This window comes from Agelaius tricolor, unplaced genomic scaffold, assembly GCF_023055355.1.
Source record: "Agelaius tricolor isolate 1412-34295 unplaced genomic scaffold, bAgeTri1.0.p SCAF_16, whole genome shotgun sequence".
Lineage (NCBI taxonomy): Eukaryota > Metazoa > Chordata > Aves > Passeriformes > Icteridae > Agelaius > Agelaius tricolor.
In genome coordinates, this window is record NW_027269276.1 from 12,928,057 (window position 1) to 12,948,791 (window position 20,735).

The following is a 20,735-nucleotide window of genomic DNA, read 5'->3' on the forward strand; positions in this document are numbered from 1 at the left end:
CGATATCATCGTGCACAGGCCACTGTACAAGAGAGTGAAATCTCCTGAAGACAGCTCATTTAAAACTTATTCACATTAGCAACAGAGATGAAAGTACAGCCAAAACTGTCAATGATACCTGGCATATTATCCCCTAAAATATGCCTCCCCATTCATAGAACTGCACCAGTTGTTTTGGCTACAAGTCACAATTAATTGGAATTACCATTTCAAGACACCATTAAATTCTCCTTTCCTGCCCTTATTTCACCTAAATTGCTCAAATTCTCCTCGATTTTTTCTCCAACAGCAAAGGTTTTTGCTAGTCAAACCAGGACATGGCACAAACACTTATGAAAACATTTATTAGCCTAAACAGGTACATTTATAGACTCATTTGTTTTTGTCAAAAAAATTTGTACCATTCATTTCAGTTCCTAACCTGGACAGCTCTTTGCTGACTCAGAAGCTTGCATTTGCAATGCCTTTCCAACTGATCCCATGCTGAAAATATATCTTTCCTGTATCAAAAAAAAAAAAAAACCAAAACAAAACAAGCTGCAAAACAATAAATCCCCCTTATTTTATTGAAATTTCTCCAGTAAGCTACCCTTGCCTCAACCAGGAACAGTTCTGCCTCTGAGAATTACAAGGTAAATTCCAATCTCCGTAACATTGTGAAAATGCCCTCAGCTCCACGCCAAACAAGTCAGTAACAAGCCAGGAATTTAAAGCACATTAAGCCTGGCTCTGACAACAAGGCTATAATCAAGCAAGATGAGAGATGTGATGACTCAGCAAATTAAATCTCCATAAGGATTTTATTTCATTGACTATATTTACATCAACAGATGAGAAAATCTCAGAAGTCATAACATGGATTAGTGCAGTCTAATGAGGGACACAACAGAGGGGAAATCAAGTCAACAACTTACCTTCTATTTCCCTTATTTTAACCAGTTAATGCATTAACCAGCAAGTCAACAGCATTCTTGGCAAAAACTTCTGGGGTTGAACATTTTGCAGCGGGTGCACAGCAAGTCCCACAATGCAGAAACGCAGGGCTTTGGGGCCCTCCTATCCCCAGACCTCCAGCAGCTGGCTCAGTGTTTGAGAAACCAGGCTTCTCCCTCCTCCCAGGGCAGGCAGCACCCACCAGGTAGGCAGAGAGCTCCTGCAGCCATTCCACAGCCCAGGCAGTGAAGAAATTAATTTACAGCTTCATTCAGTCCCAAGGTGGCAGAATGGCAGAGATGATAAGAAAACAAAAACTCAGGTTTTCTTGTCATTTCTTTCCATTGTGTCAGGTAAAAGTACAAGTTCTTTAGCAAAAGATTAAAAACACTCCAGTAAGGGGAGCCAGTACTGAAATTCAAAACATTTGCCAGGAGAGCTTAGGACTTGTGAAAGGCTCCAGCCCATAAATCTAATCTCTTCCTGTAATGTGCCCCAACTGAGTCATAGTCATGCTTCAAAAGGCAGAATCAGAACAATTCCTCTTCCCCAGCCCTCCACACATGGTGGTGGGGATGTATCACATTCCTGCAGTATCCAGCCTCTGCTCTTGTCCCAGCCCTCGGGCCCTGCAATGCTAGCAGCATTCTCAGAGGACCCAGACTCAGTGTGACAGCTTGCAGGCAGCCTTGTTGCCTAGAGATGGCATCCCCTCCTTCTTATATCCTAAATAAATCCATTCTATGCCCTATCTGCCCACAGTAGTTCCAGGGGAACAATAAACCCTCATAGTCCATCCCCAGACTGGCTTTTAATTACAGAGTCACAATCCCTGCAAGGCTCTGCTCTTTAGGGCTGCTACAGAAGTTTCTAATCCCTTTTTCCTTCCAAGTGCTCTCATCAAGGCATGGAAAGAATAAAGCAGAACAAGTTCCAATTAAAGCTTGGGGGATTTTTGACCCCACCAAACATCAGACCTGCTTTTAGCTGCTGGGGCTCTTCCCTCCTGTCTCCTTTGATGAAATGGAAATCCACATGTGGAGACTGGCCAAGGGAGCACCCAGCAACCTGCTGGTGCAAAATGGTCTGAAGATCATGTGCATCGAAGAGGCAGGGGTTGTGTACTCCTAATCTCTTCATCATCAGTTCCTAAGTGGCCTATTCTGAATACAATCAATGGAAAGCACAGGAAGGAGTTATTCATATGGGCCTTCTCAGGTATCAAACAAAGAAGCTTCTGACTTCTGACCCACCAGGCATCCATCAATCACTTCTTCAGCTTCTTCCCGGGGAGCCCACTTCCCTCAGCTCATCCCCAAAGAGCCATTCCCTGTGCACTACCTGAGCCACCCCTGGTAGGACTGCAGGGCTGTTAGCAGGCTGCTTGAGAGACACAACCACTGTCCGAGCAATCACCACTCACTGTTCAGTCCCCCACCACTCCCATCCTGTCTGCAAAATTAAAAATTTGTCACCTTCTCTGACTTGGCCAGCAACTGGCCCTCTCTCAGGATAGGGCTTAGCAGACACAGGGCTTTGACAGATGGCAAGACAATGACGCAGTTCAAAATCTAAATGTGATGCCACAAGATCAGAGCAGTGCAGATTTGGTAACAAACTCAATGGAAAACATCACAACTGTGGAATCAATAAGGCATAGCTGAAAAAATAAATTAAATGTACCCTTATACAGTGGGGAGTGGATGTACTTTGTTGAAGGATGAAATAACAGGCTTACTTCTCCAGAAAGTTGCAGTTCCTGTAGGACTTCTTCATGTTTCCCATTTCCCTGCTAATTGCAAAGCAATATTAATCAGTAAATAGCTCTGCATACAACACACCGAGCACTGAAAATTAAAAGATGTAGTAGATAGATTTCATTCAAGTAGTTATGCTTCACATACAATCAGCTGTTTCTTGTAGAGGTAATGTAGCATAGCTTAAAATGAGGACTGAAACTGTCTTAAACACACTCTGATTTTGCACCTTGCTGCTTTGCTGAAAGTGAAAGCATGCATGAAAGGATTAAGTAATTGAATCATCTATCACTGTCCATATCCAGAGAAGACAGGCTGAAACAAAAGACTAGGGTATTTCTGAGATCAAATCAGGATAACTCAAAAGAAAAGCTCAAAAATTAATTTGAGAAACTATATCAAGATTTCTTCCCCGTTTAGGAGTTTGTTAACTCAAAAGTGTTTAAAATACCAGCATATCACAAACACTGTGCCTCCTTCATATCAATCTACATGAAATAATGCCTTTGGTTCTTGAACTTTTTGATAACCGACTGATATACCACATGATGGACAAGTACCTGAACACAATGTGAGGGATTCCCACAGAAAACACTAAAAACGCATTACGTATTTCAGCATTTAAACCTGTGGTTCTCAGGTCTCCTCTCTGCCTGCAATTGGAGACAAAGAGCACCACAGTGATTATTTCACATCCAGTTCTGGTGCTTGCTCTGCTGTCTGTCACCATCTGAGAGTGACACTGATTCACCCCAGATGATGCAACAGCAGTAAGTTATCACATAGGATTTATTGCCTATGCTCCAATAAAACCTTCTGGGCTATACATGAGGTAACTGAAAAAGATGGCAAATGTAGAGACAGACAAGTAGAGGACTGTACCCTTGTACCAAGGGAAAGCCACATTATGTCATTTTAGGTCATTTTAGTTTATTCAGGAACTCAGTATGTTTCCTTAGAACAAAAGATTCAGGCCAAGAACCATGGACTTGAATTTCACTTAAACTCATTTTATAGGGACCTTTCAAAATGCAGCTGAAGCATTGATCCCATGTTACTCCTTCCCAAGAGTGTTTATCACAGCAACACCCACAGACTAGGCAGGGATCACACTCCACCATGCAAAGAGCCAGAGGGCAGATATGGAGGGACCTGCTGGAGAAACTATGGAGGACAGTGGTGATGGATGGAGCAAAGAGCTGCAGGGCAGCAGAATGTCCAAGGGAAACTTCTTATTTATTGAAAGCTGTTGCTCAAGCTGTTCCACAACTTGCACAAAAGCTGTTGCAGACAAAGTCTCCCTTGAATGAGGGATGGCCTCAGATGCAGTTTGCTTCTTTTTAGACCAAGGCACAACTCATTCAAGACAGACTGGATGTTACCCCTGTGAAATATTTAGCCTTAATTTTAAAACAGAAGAACAACAGCAACAAGGAGTCAGAACATTACACAGCAACCCTGCAGCTAAAGGTATCAAACAGTATTTCCTCCCCACTCCTTCACACAGGCCCACTGGCTCCATCCAAGATTACTGCTGATCTTCTGGATCTTGAAACTCATTTCTGGAAACTGATGGCATCCCTATTTAGGGCCATGCACTCAGCAGGATTTGGGTAAATTACATTGTCTTTTAAATTATCTCCCTGCCCACGTGTGCTCCCAGGGCACCTGGACACCCAGACTCCCTCCATTCCCTCCCCAAGAAAGACAATCTTCCCCAAAATATCCTTCTAGAGTACTGTAAACTCAGTCAAACTGCATGAGAGCAAGAAATTGAGACAGATCCCACACAACATTAAAAAATCAACCCTTAACTACAAATTGGGGTAACATCAAAAAGGTCAAAGACTGGGGCAGGGGAAATAATCTCACAGAAAACCCAGACAGAACAGATTACAAAAGATTAGAGGGTTAAAAAATTGTTTAGGTCTGTTTTGATAGAACTTCTTCCACTCCCTAATCACAAAAAAATTGTGGAACAGCTGATGCTGTAACTTTCCAAGTTTATCAGGTATTGACTTTTACTTTCTGGAGCTCTTCATCCCTACATCTACCCACACTACCCACAGAACTGAAATTTGTGCTGCAAACTCTGAATCCATAAACCAAAAGGATTTTTCAGGGCATTACTCCCAATGTATCATAAAGGTGTTTTGCATCCTCTCCCCAGCAGAAGCCTTAGAATATTATAGAGAAAAACTACAGAAAAAAATAAAAGTCCATGTGATTGAAAAAAAAGAGTAGATCTCCTTGTTAAGTCCCAAGTTCAACAACCTACATATGTGCCTAACTTCAGGAAGGGAGAAGGACTTGAGTAGCCATTTCAAGTCTTCAATGAGATTTCTTCCCTCTTCCTTTCAGAGATGTGACTTTTCTGAAGTTCCATGAGCATCTTGAAGTATTCAGCAGAAAATATTCAGATCATAAAACAAGCTGAAATACCATCAGTAAGTAAAAACTTTTGATAATGTTTACCTCTGTTTAATTTTCAATGTGCACAGAATGCCAAATCCTACTTGCTCTTCATATGCAATTAATCCTACCAAAATCCTTTGGGACTACTTCTGAAAGTAAAATGAGCAGGATTTAGTTTTTAATCCAACACCGACAGGAAGGGAAAATATGATACAGTGTTTTATCCCCAGCAAAGAGCCCAGGCACTAAATCCCCCTGAGTGAGTAAAGCATCAGTGTGTATTCTGCAGCTAATCTGGCAGCAGAGCAATTTTCTGTTTGTAATATCTATTTTTGCCCAAATGACTATATAGAGGCAGATGGTCACACCAAAGGAGGACAGTTCTGGAAAGAAATCTCCCTCCCTGAGGAATAATTCACAAGACCAGTCTGGGGAATGCCAAAGTGAGATCTTTTGCCAGGCAGCTGAATCACAGCACACTTTACACCTTCAGGTTCTGGCTTCTGTATCACATTCTTACCTCCTAGTAAATATAGCTCTGAGGGGGAAAGAGCAAAAAGACATTTCTGTGACTGGATAGGGCTCTGAATGCTAATGACTGGATGTTGAGACTCATTTCAAGTTTTTCTCATCCAAGGAAAGCTTTTCTGACTGCGCTTCCTCCATCCGTAGGAGTATGCCCCAGGTTACTGATTATCTGGGATCTCATCATCAAGTTTTCAAGAAAGATACTAGAGTTTCTTTCAGGCTGCAATGGCTCAAGCAAATAAAGTTTCTAAAACACAGGTCATAGCAATCTGATTTCAGCCAAGGGCTTTAATCGCCCTCATAATTTTCCAGTGTATTCTGACACCAATTAACAGGGACTTCTTCCATTAAAACAAGTAAGAAAATGAGGAATTTTAAGAATTTTTAATGAAAATATGTGAGATAGAATTGCACGCCATATATTTTTTATTTGAATGCTGAATTGTTCTTCCTCTGAATTTTCAATATGCAAATTGTGCTCCCCTTGGGATGCCTTTTGCAGCTGCAGTGTGCCTGGAGCTCTGGGCTCACTGCTTTAAAAACCCTAACCCTAACCCTAGGCCAAACCCTAATCCTAACTGTACTGTGATCAACAAGGTGAAGAGTTGACAGTTCTGATTTTGATAAACTCAAGTTTCAGAATTAAAAATGGGTTTAGAATAGTGAAAGTCTTCTTACCTGTTTTGCTTGTCTGCAGACCAAATGAGACATCACTTCTTTCAGGCATTTATACTTGGCTGAGATATATTCTTCATAAGCTTGAGGGCTAAGGAAAAAAGTTTCCATTTACATTTTAAAATACCAGATTACGTTTCATCCTACAAATCATAAAATCTGCAAGCTTGGAATCACAAAGTATCTGTGCTATATCCTCAGTGAATAGCTTGGGAACATTTCAGCTCTTTTGTCTTCTGTCCCTAGTGATAAAAAATATAAAGTTTCCAGTGCTAAATTTGGTTGCTTGCTAGACTTAAACTGCTCTGTTAGGATTTCCAAATTACATAAGCAGAGAGAGTTTCTGAAACATGGCTTCAGGGAAAAATCACAGCTACAAAGTGTACTAGATTTAAGAACTAAAGAATTACCAGCTATTTAACTTCAGCAGAAGAAGCAGAAATAAGTAAGATGTCCAACACCCTTGGCAATCTCCTGGTAAAACAACAGACAACTTCTCATTTGCATGGAGCTGCTTTAGTCCCAGTCAGGTGTTTGGGGTCAGACCAACCGAGCCAGTCACCACTGAATGGCACCAAGTCAGACTGGTCTCATGCTGATTTCTACTGGGCACACTCATGAACAATTCCCTCTGACTTTCAGAGCTACCAGAAAATTGTCTCATGACTGAACCTGGCCCTACAGGCCTTAGTCAGTGACGAAAACCTACCCAAAAAAAGTGATGGAAAGGATGAATGGAAGAAACTCCATTTGAAAGGAACTCTGTTTGTTTCAGAGCTGGGAAAGTAAGATTAAAATTACATTAAAAATGTCCCATAGAAATCTAAGATAACATTAATTGCTGCAGTAAGTCTCACTTCAGTGCCTTACCATGCATGGAAAAGTTGGAAGAGACAGAACATACTCCTCGTGATTCAGGTAGACCATTTTAGAGAGGACTCAGAAAAGCTGAACAACTTGAGTAGAATTGCCAAGGGAAACAGAGCCAGGAATAAAACTCAGCTCTGCTGACTTGTAGCTGTCTACTCACCACTTAGCTATTGCATGTACTGTGTGGGAAGGGAAATGGCACCTTGCATTTAGGATGTCAGAATGTACTCCTACAAAGGTAAATGATTCATAAAACTCTGTACCAGCACACACTTCCCTGCATCTACAATCAACTGTGTTTAAACATTTAAGACAATGGCACCACTCTCTTCCAAGTCACAGTTCTCAAGAATGAAGAACATTCAAGGTGATTTTCTCTGCTTGCTAAGAGCAGCTGATGCCCATCTGTTGAGATCTGTTTTGACAGAATTTAATTCCTGCAGGTTTATTTGTTTTATTTTTTGTGTTTATCTTTTTTATGATGTTGTCTATCTCACTTCTCTTAAAAGCACAGTCCTAATCATGATGCATTCAGGTAGTCATGGACTTGTCTGCTCACTAAAGATTTTGAAAGAGAAAACACAGAGAATGAACTGGCAAATTCTAAATCTAAACAAATGTGAACAGAGAAGATTATTTTCTTTCTACAAAGCATGCAGGAAAAAAGCTGGGGATATTGAAAAACACAGTTACAAAAGAAACAAAGAACAAAGGAGAAACAGTGCAGACATAAAGGGTACACCCATCTATATACTGAATACTGCAGGAATTTGTCATCGTTTTATCCCACAAAGCAGACAAGAACAGACATAAGGAGCAACAAAGATGCTCAGAGGCCCTCCTACAGAACAGGGTAAGAGATCAGGACTCTGGTTCAGAAAAGATGTAACTAGAGGTTCACAACACTGCAAAGAGAATTAGCAATTCAGCTTCCCACAATTCCAGAACAACAGAAAACCCAACAGTGTAAAATGCAAATCAAAGTTCTTTCTCACAATAATCAGAAGTGTGAAGTCTTTATCACAGGATCATTGAGAAAGTAAAAGGGGTTCAAATCTAGACTTGATACAGTCATAAAAGACTGCTTCACCAGAAATTTCCAAAGAAATCCCTAAATTACCAACTGAGTTTAGGAAAATAAACCATGGAAAAGGGTACTCAGATGATGCTTTGTGATTCCTCTCTGAAAGTTCTGCTATACTGGCCATCACAGGTACTACAAGTTTAAATGGACTTCAGATACAAACCAGCATTAAAGTTCCTCTGTTTTCAGTCTAAAGGCCTTAAATATTACCAGAACTGCAATTAACAGGATTGTCCTGAAAAGTCAAAACTATTAAAGCCATTGACTTTGGACAAGCAGATGAAACTCAGGTAATGAAATAGATTTAAATGACTGCCAAAAATCTACACAGTCTGGCAGAAGCAGTTTAACAGAAGTTGGCATTTCCTTAAAAACTGGGAGAGTACCTGCTCCTCATGTGACCAGGCTGAAGTAGATCATTATATATGATACAATAAGAAAATAAACTGAACTGTGTGCAGACCATAATGATCACTAGAACAGCTTGTAATAGTGTTAATTCCTTTTTCTATCAACACACAAGCAAGCAGATAAATTTGTTACTAGAGAACTACAGGTCTTTATCCTGCTAACCACCTTTAGTTTGACCTAAGAATGCCTCCTGTATTCACAGCTGGATCTTTTTAAGCAGAACCTGAATTCTGCCTATCTGCTGTAGAAATTTTTCAAGAGCCAGTAAAAGCAATTTTCAGAAAGCCATCTCCTTCCTCTTCAAAACAATTGAATCCACATCAGCTGTGAATAGTGAAGAATGCTTCCTGTCACCTTTGTATCACAGCTTCTGACAGCGTCAGTGACAAAATCTGGCACACAATTTCTCCCAGATTAATACCATCCACGGAGAAAAGGCAAGAGTTCTTTAAATGCAGCATGCCAGTATTCCCCAGATATCCTGGGGATAATCTATATGAGGAATCCCAAGCAGTAGCAAGGCCATGCCCTAAAGAAATCTGGATTAAAGTATGCTTTGTGCATAGAATATTCCAAATGTATTCCTAGCTCAAGGTTAAATACTGTTTCTTTCTAAATATCACCCACGAATTAAGATCACATTATGATATCTGTATCTTCTATTTCAAAGAAAAAAATTTTCCACCGAGATCCCCAGAAGCTGGGTACAGCTAATCAAATTAACCTTGAATGACTTTCCAGCTGTGCCCAGCACAACTAACCAAACAGAGGAGGCAGGAGCAGCCCGGGGGAGCAGCCTGGCTGGTTCTTCCTGACTTCCAAACCCACCAACAGTTTGTTTGGCTTGTTAGAAGAAAAAGCTGTACAGGCAGGCCTGAAGAATGCTGGGTTCAGGTCTGCCACCTTTATGTTTCAAGCTAAACCTGTATGGCCTGTACCACTGTGTCCCCAAGTTTTGTGTCAGGGAGTACAAAAAGCTGGGAAACACAGGGATTTGAAATGCAATCTCAATTTGCCCAGCAGTGGGAATGGCAGGAAATGAGAGAAAACCATTTGGTTATTTCACTGCTCATCCCAAGCAGCTCTGCAGAGTCAATTTCTGCAGCATCAATTTCTGCAGCAAGCTGAATGAAAACACCTCCTTCTGCAGGAGCTTGTGTAAACAGAGATACTGCAACCAACCTCACCTCAACACAAGGGAGAATCTCTGGCAGCTTCTCATTTTATCAAGTAATAAGAAATCTTTCAAATTCTCCACTCAGGAATCACTTCAGTCAAGTTGATTACCAAAGTAATTCTCTTAATTTGCAAGTTTAGTACAGAGCAGAGCCTACAAACAGCTCAAATACCTGCAAACAAGATTTTTTTTTTTTTCAGTTATGCAGAGATGACTGCCTTGATTCCCAGTGATAATTTGTGGATGCAGAGTATTGTTGCCTTATAAATAACACATATATTTCCATTAAGGAGTCTGTTCCCCACACTGAAACAATGTCACTAATAAATCTCACAGTTTGTAGGGCTAGAGCTGACATCCCCCCTTATTCAGAACATACCTTTACTGCCATACACATGTGTAAGACAATGTTATCAAGTACTTTTTAAAGGTGAAAAAACTGCTGTTTAAGAAGCAAGAGTGATGACACCAAACTAAATATAATATGATAAAATCTAAGGATAGGAGGAAGAGGGAGGAGAATAACACACAAACAAACCCAAAACCAGCAAAGAATGTCTTCCAACACAGCTACCTCCACAAATCCTTATTCCTCCCTGTTCCTAACCAATCTCAAGTTATACTGCTTGTTCAACATGAATAAAACAAAATAAATTTCTCTCCATATGGTCTCTTCAAATTGAGAGCTAAAAATAGACAGACAGCCATCAAGAAGGCTTAAACAATTTTATCAGGGCTTGATTTATTTCAGCTTTCTGCTCTCTCTGGTCACAATTCAGTGCAACCCATAAATAAGTTAGGCTGGTAAAGGAGATTGAATTTTTGAGGCCAGAACAGTAATTGAGGAATTGAACAGCCTGGAGGTTGAAATATCCCCTGGGATATAAGCCTTTGGACCTATTAGCAGCTGTCTATTGCTTTTCCAGCCATGGACACCTATGACCACGTCAACACAAGAACTGATTTGAGGTTCTTTGTGGCACACACAGACATGTGCTGGGCTCCACTGTGCTGTTACTCTGATGCAAGAATATCTCAGGAAAATCTCTGACTAAAAAAATCTCAAAACTATGGGAAAGCCCAATTTCCTATGAAGAAAGTCTGCATCAGCTCAGCACAATTTGATAATGCTGTGTTTTACATTTTTTCTACACTGTATTAGCACTTGGAAAGACTGAAAGGGAAGCCTGAAAGAAAGAATTTGCATTTTTTTCTTAAAGGCCAAACAGACAAGCAAAACCAAAGCCCCACCATCACCCGCCATTCTTTTGGTCACTCCCTCAGGATCAAACTTTGAGCAGAAAACCTCCACAGCCATCCAGAGCGAGAAGCACGGATTGCAAACCCAACCCCTCACCAAAGGCAAAAAAACAGTGGCAAAAACCCAACCTCTCACCAAAGGCAAAAAACCCCAAAAATATCTCCAGGCCTTACTCTGCATGAAGATGTGGAAAAGGCCAGGCCTGCAGGGAGTGAGGCAGGGAGCTGTTGAGGGGCAGCCGTGAGGGCTTTCGGCTCAGCCGCACCCTGCCCGCCTGCCGGGGCCGGCCCGAGCTGCCCCATCGCGGCTCCTCCGCCGTCTGTGGGGCCGGGGCCGGCCCGAGCTGCCCCATCGCGGCTCCTCCGCCGTCTGTGGGGCCGGGGCCGGCCCGAGCTGCCCCATCGCGGCTCCTCCGCCGTCTGTGGGGCCGGGGCCGGCCCGGGCTGCCCCATCGCGGCTCCTCCGCCGTCTGTGGGGCCACGGCAGAGTCACAGCACAAAGGGCAGGAATGGCACCGCACAGCTCAAAGCGCAGGAATGGCACCGCACTCCTCCCTCAGGAGCTCGGCAGCCCACAGAACCCACGCTCGGAGCGGCCGCGGCTCCGCGGCACTGACGGCTCCCCACACACCTGCCCCAGCAGCCGGGCTGGGACAGGGACATGGCAAGGGACAGTCACACACCGAGACCACAGGGGGACTTGGTGAGGGACATAAAGGGAACTCTGGGGACTCAGGACAGGGCTGGAACCCCTGCTCAGGCCCTGGGCACCAGAACTAAGGGAGCAGCCCAAACGTGTTAGCATGAGGCTGACCACCCCCTCAAAGAAAAATCAGCGTTTAACTCAAAATCACTAAGAGCTGGATTAAAAATGGCAAAGAGGAAATAGGAGAAAAAGATGCTTACTAAATCACTATTAAAATACACATTTCTAACTTTTGTAGTCTGAAAAAAGAAAGAAAACAACTATACATCTGGCGTTGTTTTGTAAGGAAAGATGACAGCAACTGAAACTAAAAAGCATTTGTTAAAAATTGGTTTTGACTATCACATTTGTTCTGATCGAGCCTATCAGCTTGTTTTGAAGAAAGGCTGCTGACTGCATAAGGTACAAACACAAAACAGCAATCGTTTGTTAGACCTGGGAAATGCCAAGAAGACAGACAGTATAATGGAATTTAGCACTACCAGTTATTCATAAATAATTCTTCTGATTAAATATTCACACACCATCATCATCATTTGTCTTGTAAGTCTGTTCTCATAGGCACCCTGTGCTCTGCTCCTACTGGATCTCAGCACAGACAGGACCGGTGATTTGGACGTATGACACTAAACCAGGATCTCTTCTGAATAACAATGTGCTGCTGATAAAATGCCCTTTCTCTCTCTCCAGCCTGCTCTGGGGGAGCAGTGGCAGCTCCTGCCTCCCCAGGGACTGGGCACAGCTCAGCCCCACACACAGGAGGCAGATGAGGGCTCTCTGTTTGCCTATCCCCAAGCTCCTCTGACAAGCCACTGTGTGATCTAGAGCTGTTCAAGTGGAAAGGGGAATGCATTTCCTTCCTCCTATTTGGCAGTATTTATCCATGACCACCAGGATACTGCTCAGTTGGACATTTTCTCTTTAAGTCTTGTAAACAAAATGCAAAATCTAAAGAAATTTTTATCTTAGGCAAGCAAAGAAAATAGATTTCCACCAAAATGTCTTGAATAATAACAATTTCTATTAGAAATGTGGTTGGACAGCAAGCCTCCTAAAAGAAAAGCACGGCTCCTCTGCAGCTCAGCAGCTCCCCATGAAGGTCTCTGCATGCAGTAGGTTGTGCAGAGATGTGCAGAATGATCACCAGCCCCGTGTTGTTCAGCTTTCCCCCTCATCTTGTGCTCCAGTAGACAGACAAGAGAACAGGACACCACAGCAATTAAATTTAAAAAAAAAAATCACAAGGGCACCTTCACACCAGGTGCTGCAAGCAGGTAAAAAGTCAGGTAAAAACAGTCTCTAGTGTGACTTATTGAGCATTTCCATCTGCCTGATTAGACAGTAAGATTTGAATTTTGGTGGGTGAGGATGATAGCAGGGCCAACTCCAAGCTAGGTGATATCACCATTACTATTTTCCATACCTAAGTCCTGCATCAGTGTTAGCTTTGGCAGGTGTCAATTGCAACGGAATCCTGGGGTGGCTGATGTGGAAAGGAGATATAACAAACACTGTATTCTTCAAATTGAAAAATTTTCCCCAAGACAAGAATGAAAATAAGTCTGGACCACACTGGACTGATGAAAATTAATACATCCTCCCCCACACTGTAATTAAATCATTAAAATAGATTTTTATCTGTTTTTACCACTATGAAGAACAACAGACAAAGTTTAAAAAGCTCAGAGCCAGCATTTTTTATTATTTAATTATTTGCATGAACTTGGAAAAGTTACCCAAAAAAAGTGTAACTTTCCAAGGAGCACATGGTATCTCAAACAATAAAGCCTCATTCTCCATCGCGCTGACAAGGTTTTCTCAAATTGCAGAATTTTAAGTACTGCCCAAAGTAGTATCTATCCTATTATTTTTCATTTAAAAAATAATTCAAATTGCAAATGACCACTGTTCATTAAAATGTACTTTTCTTCAACTGTAAGCACATTTCTGAATGATGTCAGGCAAGGCAGTAAGGAACTGTTAACTGCTGAAGAGACATAAATAGCAAACAAAAGCTCTTTAAGAGTCTTCTTAGTCTTCTTCCATAGGCACATCCTCTTGTAGCTTCTGCACCATTTTGTCCTCCAGCTGTTTTGGTGTACCTTCAAAAAGAACAAATCGAATTGAACATGTTTCTCTAAACCCAAATAACTGTTTTTCTTTGAACAATATACATGTCTATTCCAGGTGAAACAGCCTAAATATATTGCTTGAAGAGTTGTTTATGAGCAAATCCATCAAGCTCAAAGGTATTTACTGCTAACCTTCATCACCTCAAACTTGTTTTAGCAGAAAAGCTGATGCTGTTTTTATGCAAAATCTAAAATGCAGTCAAACCTGTGTTTTCATCTGCTATGACAAACTGATACAGCTGCCAATACCTGGCAGAACCTTGCAAAGGACTACAAAAATTCATTACTTATTACAGATCAATGGCCTTCTCCTACTAGTTTTTAAATAAACATTTAAAGCCCTCCTGAATGCCTGAATGCTGTGTTGTTCAGCAAGAATGCTAACTCTCAATAAGATGACCAAAAAGAAAAACAAGGAAAAAGAAAAATCGAGACTTAAATTTGATTCTACTCCCTGCCTATTCAGAACTGCAGAATACCAAGAAGGCAGCTGGTGTTGGACCAACAGATGGACCACACAGTGCTGTGCAACATTCATTTAGTAAAAGCAAAGACAAACACAGAAATAATCATTTTAATTTATAATTTTGAATTCAGATCTTTTTCCTTTCCTCAAAAAAAAAAAAGGCGGGGGTACACGACACATTAAACCTTAAACCAAAGTGTGACTATATCCTGACAAAAATCCAAAAATCTAAGAAAAAACCATAGAACAGACTTCTAATTAATATCTCATAACGAAGAAACAAAATCACTGGTAATTTTTATAAAACAAGAGCTAATGGAAATGTTTTTAACTTGTCTTCATTACTCTACTTCATTAAGTGTATTTTTAAAAGTAAATAATTTATTTTAAATGTGACTTCACTGAAGGAACAGTATTTTCATGTAATTTCTACACAACTGACTGACAAGTTCAAGCAGCAAAGTTGAACTACTGTGTTTTATATCATTCAGTGGTAGATCTGTTGAGTTCAACTAACCAGGTCAGAGGGAACACTTAGATAAAGGCATCAGATAACAAACATGCAGTTCATGCAGCACCAGGTATTGAGTGCAATTTAAACCACAAAAATAATGAAGAGAAAGGACTAGATGGGATGAATGCAGGACTAGACAAATAAAAAGGTAAATTTGATTCAGAACTAAGACACTACTTACATTTACTGGCAAGAACTATTACTCATATTCAACAGACAAATTAATTGTAAGACAAATGTACAGGATTATTGATCTGTAGAATGAGTCACTCATCCTAAAACTGTGTAGGCAAACCAGTAACTCAAGTTCTTACCTGCATGGGGAGCACGAAGAAGGTGGATATTCTGTTTGACTTCTTTGATGTCTTCTGCCTTCTGCAACTCTTTGCTCTTCTTTAATCTGGGAAAGGGGAAAATTAGATTTAATCACCTTCAAAGAGGAGATGCAGACTTTCATTTTAATGCATGATATCTCTCGCTAAAGGTGTGTACAGGCTGTAAATAACTATGATTATGAGGAAATCAAGGTAAAAAGTATTTGAAAACCAATTAAAAAAAATACTGGATAATAAGCCACAAAAAATGCAGCACTGTACCAACTTCTATCAGAATTTTGTTAAATTTTAAGACTCTGTATACACAAGTACTACATTACAGCTGTTATCCTTGAGTGTCCAAAAGCTGCATTTCCTTGGACAGCCAATAACACAGGGTAGAGCCCACCCAGTGTATTTTACCCCATCACTTGGATGACTGTGTATATAAAAAGCAAATTACTCTTTAAAACTGGATCATTCAATTTCTGGAAAGGTTGTCTAACACACACGGGCAAGGGGTTCCCATCACACAGATAATTCTCACCTGTTCATAATAAATCTGGCTTGGCGTTTTTGCTTTATTTCCTCCACTCTCTTCATTGCATCCACTGAAATAAAGCAGAAGTTGTTTTAAATGTGCTTAAATCCCTGCAGCAGAAAATCCATGCTATTTTTGTACAGCAGCTCTTACCAGCACTCCCAGAATACCTAAATACCAGAGGCAATTCTTACACTATGTAGAGGAAACTATTCCTTCTCCCAAGAGCAGGATAAGGGAATATTCTGTGTAGCAACTCTGATAACTTGTATTCTAAAACTTATTTATGCTTCTATTTTTGTGCCTACACATAATGTCTATAGTTAACCATCACTGCAAAAGACTCTACTTGAAAAAGATGCAAGTTACCACCTTCGCCTTTGTGGCATTCATCCACATGAATATAAGCACTTCTCCTATTTTATGACAATTGATTCTATGAAGCAAACTGAAGTGGCATGAGCACAAACACAGAAACAATTGCATCCTGTAAAGGCTTACACTGGGAGCCTCTTAAAAAGCTGGAAAACCACTTAGGGGTTTTGAAGACAAAATAAAGGACTTCTGATCCTCATTTTCAAACCAGTTTCAGAAAAAAAAAATCAAGTGAAACTCCACACCTGTTTACAACTCAAACCTCCTCCACACACTCCGAATTTGGTCACGGTTTCAGTATTTTCAAGCACAATCACTACAAGCTGTCAATACTCTAAAAAGTCTTTTAAAAACACATTCACAAGTAAAAAATTAATTTTTTGGTTTTTTCCTATAATGACTCACCAGTCTTGTTCCACAACTCTCTCTGGTATTTCACTGGTTCATTCCTACGTTTTTCAAATTCAAATGAATTATCCTGTATCAAGAAAAAGTAAATAGAGACTTATGTAGAAGCTTTTTTAGATCAATACATTCATACTGTAGCAGTCACTCACAGAACTGAACATTTTATGGGATTCTTTTCCCCCCTTTCAGAAGCTCAGTTCCTAGACTTGAACGATCATTAGAGAGTAATATGAGAAGGAAATCGAGTCGAGTGTTTGACCTCAAAGTGTCAGGAGCCACAGTGATTTGTCTGAAGAGGACTATTTACCACATCACCCTCAACTATTTTCTATTTAGCAAGACTAAAGGAGCAGAGAAAACCCATGTGGAATAGGAAATACAGAGCAGATTAGACAGGTGGAAGGCGAAATTGAAAACCTGTAGATTTGAAAGCATTTATTGCAGGACAAATAAGCTCTACTCAACAGCTTGTAATTTTGAAATGGTTTTAAAAAAATACCCCAACCACCATTTCATTTTAAGAATACTGAAACAGTCTAATTTGAAATTGTGAAATATTTTAGTCAATACCTCTGGCACTTGGGACAGCTGCCATGCTCTTAACCATGCCCCCTCACTCCCATGAGCTGAAGACTAAAAACAGTTTCCTGGTCTTTTTTTGCCAGGCACACTTAGCTTTATATCAGTTTTATCCAAGGACTTCTCCGCGCCCAAAGGTTGTTTTTTGTTGTGGTAGAGCTGAGTTACACAGCACTAAGTTCATATATTGGCTTTATTCTTAAAATACATTATGTATCTCAAAATTGGAACATATTGTCACCTATTTAGACATGTATAAAGTAATTTTAAATTCGGTTATTTTCAAAAATGTAATTCAACATAGCCAGAAACAACTCAAAAGCAAGAAACACAATTACTGAAGATGCTAATTAACCATAGCTTTTCAGAGTCACATTAAAAAATAAAACCACATTCTTTCCCTTGAAAGATCCACAAAAAGCAGGAAATCACTGTATCAAAATGCTTACTAAATTTTTAATATTCTCTAAAAAAATAGGTAATTAAGTCACAATAATTCTTGAATTATTTAAGGACTGTCCCACCAACTATGAATGTTTAATACTTTTACCACTGAAGCAACTTTGTTTTGAAATTGCATTTGAGGTCTCATGCTGTTTTTCAAACATTCCTTTCTATGCAAAGACTTTTTCTACACACTGTGAGCTTTAAAGAGGCTTCACAGGTAAATATTTTAAGGGTCTACATAGAGAGACTTCCTCAGGTACCTGGTAACACAGATTATTTGTGCAGAAACACAACTACCAATTGTATACATACAGACTAGAGGATTTATTGGTGGGAAAAATGCCTTGGACTTGGGAGCCACCACATGTTCCCAGAACAGACACCTGATACTCTGGCTTTCATCCTGAAGGTGGAAGATGCAGGTTTTAATCAAGCTGAATGAACAGCTCACTCCCAAGAAACTCTCACAGTCTCTTCCACAACCCCTCTTGTCCCCAGCTCCTTTCATTAAATGACAATGCACCCAGCCCAGCCCCAGGAAGAGCCATTTGAGTGTGCTGATGTAAAGTGGGAACCAGTTCAGCTTCTTACCACTGTCAGTTCCTTGCCAGCTGCTTTACGGAACGCTTTAGTCCATCTCATCTTTCTGGGATTTCGCTTCTTTTTAAAGTTTCTGTGGCATTTTGATTTGCAGAATCTAAATATCTTAAAAAAGGGGGTGAAAAAGAAGAAAAATCTTAGTTAAATCATGTTATTCGTGCCCCACTGCAAGTGTGACATCAAACACTGAGGTTACTCTAACAATATTCCTCATTAGAAATTATATTCAGTTTCCAAATGCCAGTAATTTTATAGGAAATACAGCTATTAACAAAAACAAATTCAAGCACTAATATTGTTTTTTTCATTATAAAGTCAATTTCACAGCTGCCAGGGTTAAGCACAAGTACTTACAATTAAGCTGATTATACATAAAATACACCTGAGTTTTGAGAATTATCATCTGCAAAAATAACCATAAAGCCAAACCTGCAGTATGAATAAACAATTTTCCACAGCTGCCAGCACTTCTTAGATACAGTACCATCCTGAGAACAACAAAAAATCCTCACACCTCTCATAACGAATGCAACACACACACAAAAACGTCTGTTTTCTGGGATGCAGCCTTAAGCCCCAAAGATTACGCTGCAGGAGTCCTAAGCACATTAGTTAAGTCCTGGACTGAAATTACTGAAAGCTGTTAAAGCATATGACAAAACCTTTTAATTGACCTTTTTCTTTTTCCCCTATTTTTCTACAGCCATATCCTCCATTCCATCTAATAGTCAATTCTAAAAAAATGTAATAGAACTTCTAAATTCTAAAATCTAATAGAAATTAAAAATTAAATTAAAATTTAAAAATAAAAATAATAGAAATTCTAAATTCTACAATTTAATAGAAATTCTAAATAAATTTAATAGAAAATATGAAACTTTTAATTACAGCAATCATCTTCGAATAGCTTTTTTTTTTATTTTTACACTCTTCTACGACGTTTTTTCACCTCGGCTCAGGCACACCTGCCACGGCGTTTTGCCTTTTCAGGGATGATCTGTTAACAAGTGATGCGTTTGAGAGCGCCCCTCGCGGCCGCAGTGCGCGCTGCCAGCGCCGGCGCTGTGCCTCAGCCCGCGATCCCTCCGGCCGCCCGGGCCCGGGAGGGAAGCGAGGTGCGCAAGCTTCGCCGCACGCCGGGCGCTCCCACGCCCCGCAGCACCGGCACGGAGCGCGGCAGAGGCTGGGACGCGATACCCAGCATTGTGTGTACGGAGCTGTCAGGCCGGCAGAGCCCCGACAGCCTCAGCCGGGGGGGCCACAGCGGATCCCGCAGCCACCGCTCCTCCCGCAGCGCCCGCCCCGCACTCTGCACCCCGCACTGCCCCGAGCCGAGCTTGCTGCCACCTGGAGCCAAAGTCTGAGAGTTAAAGGGTGAGCATTCCGTGCTGCTCAGCGAAGTGTATTGTTTTTTACTAAAAACTGAAAACAAATCATTCACCCACCACTCTTGCCGACGGCCACAGTACCTGCCAAATGACTACATCGCTGCCGGTCCTAATATTTAAATATCAGTAAGACATGAATTTCACAGATTGACAGAATAGTCAGAGTTGGAACGGACCCACAGACAAAAGGATTACTGACTCCAGCTCTTAAGCAAATGGCCCGCACAGGGATCGAACCCACACCACAGCCTCGGTGTTCTCAGCACCGCGCTCTGTACCCCGGCAGGGCCCGGTGCCGAGCGCCAGCAGCGGCCCCGGCCCGGAACAGGGGCTCCGGCCGTGAGCGCCCCGCGTGAGGCGCGGCCGGTGACACCGAGCCCCGCCGGGGCCCGCCCGCACGGGCCGGGCCGGCGCAGGGAGCGGCCGCGGGCACAGCGGGCAAGGCGTTGCCGGTCGGGCGGTACCTTGCAGTCGTTGCGCACGAACATGACGCCGTGTCCCGGGTAAATGGGCCCCGAACAGAAGTAGCACTTCTCGATACGCATGGCGGCGGCAGCGGCGGCGCGGGCGGAAGTGCGGCCCAGCTGACCGGAGGCGGAGGCGCGGGGCGGGCCCGGCTCCCGCAGCGCCGCCGCAGCGCCCCCTGCCGGCCCCGCCGCCGGCCCACACGGGCACGACCCTGGCTTCTGTTTATAAAGGAAAAATTGTGCTCCAAGGGCAAGAAATTAACGAATCCATACGGACATAAGGATAGACAGAGTAACCCAAGGAAAAGAAAGGGAGTTAGACATAGATTTTTAAATCTACAGTTAATTTACTGTAAAATTCAGAAAACACTTTCTGTGCTGTTTTCATATCTGTAAAATCCAAAATCTCACCAAAATTTGAAGTCCTAAAACCAATGGTTCTGCATATCATATAGGTAGGTACCTGTTACTCCTTCTGTTCCCTCTCCTAGAGTTATCTGTTTATTGTGAAAGGACCTAAATACTAGGCCCTGTACCATCCAAATTGTTTGGAATTGGAGGTCTTCTCTCTATTCCTCAATTGTAGGATGCTGTCCCAGCTCTGAATCTGAAATCCTCCTCACCACAAGAGTGTTTACCACCACAATTCCTGCCTCTCCACTTGAAAGAAATTTAAATGAGCATCTGG

The 20,735-nt window shown here is 41.5% G+C and overlaps 1 protein-coding gene across 1 annotated transcript; it reads right to left on the minus strand.

Moving 5' to 3' along the window:
* Nucleotides 1–13,488: 13,488 nt before the first annotated feature.
* On the minus strand, nt 13,489–20,199 carry RSL24D1 (ribosomal L24 domain containing 1). The gene is made up of 6 exons (XM_071441582.1): nt 20,045–20,199; nt 18,184–18,297; nt 16,564–16,636; nt 15,790–15,853; nt 15,243–15,328; nt 13,489–13,918 (listed from the first exon to the last, which is right to left on the minus strand). The coding sequence occupies exons 1-6, from the start codon at nt 20,123–20,125 to the stop codon at nt 13,848–13,850; spliced, it is 489 nt and encodes a 162-aa protein (XP_071297683.1). The 5' UTR covers nt 20,126–20,199; the 3' UTR covers nt 13,489–13,847.
* Between the last annotated feature and the right edge of the window lie 536 nt (nt 20,200–20,735).

What these genes read in the sequence shown, in the direction of transcription:
- RSL24D1 (XM_071441582.1), bottom strand. Translation starts at nt 20,125, where the DNA reads ATGCGTATCGAGAAGTGCTACTTCTGTTCGGGGCCCATTTACCCGGGA. An exon ending in CTGGCAAGGAACTGACAGTG is followed by an intron (nt 16,637 to 18,183) that starts GTAAGAAGCTGA and finishes TTCTTGATACAG; the next exon opens with GATAATTCATTTGAATTTGA. An exon ending in AGAGTTGTGGAACAAGACTG is followed by an intron (nt 15,854 to 16,563) that starts GTGAGTCATTAT and finishes GCTTTATTTCAG; the next exon opens with TGGATGCAATGAAGAGAGTG.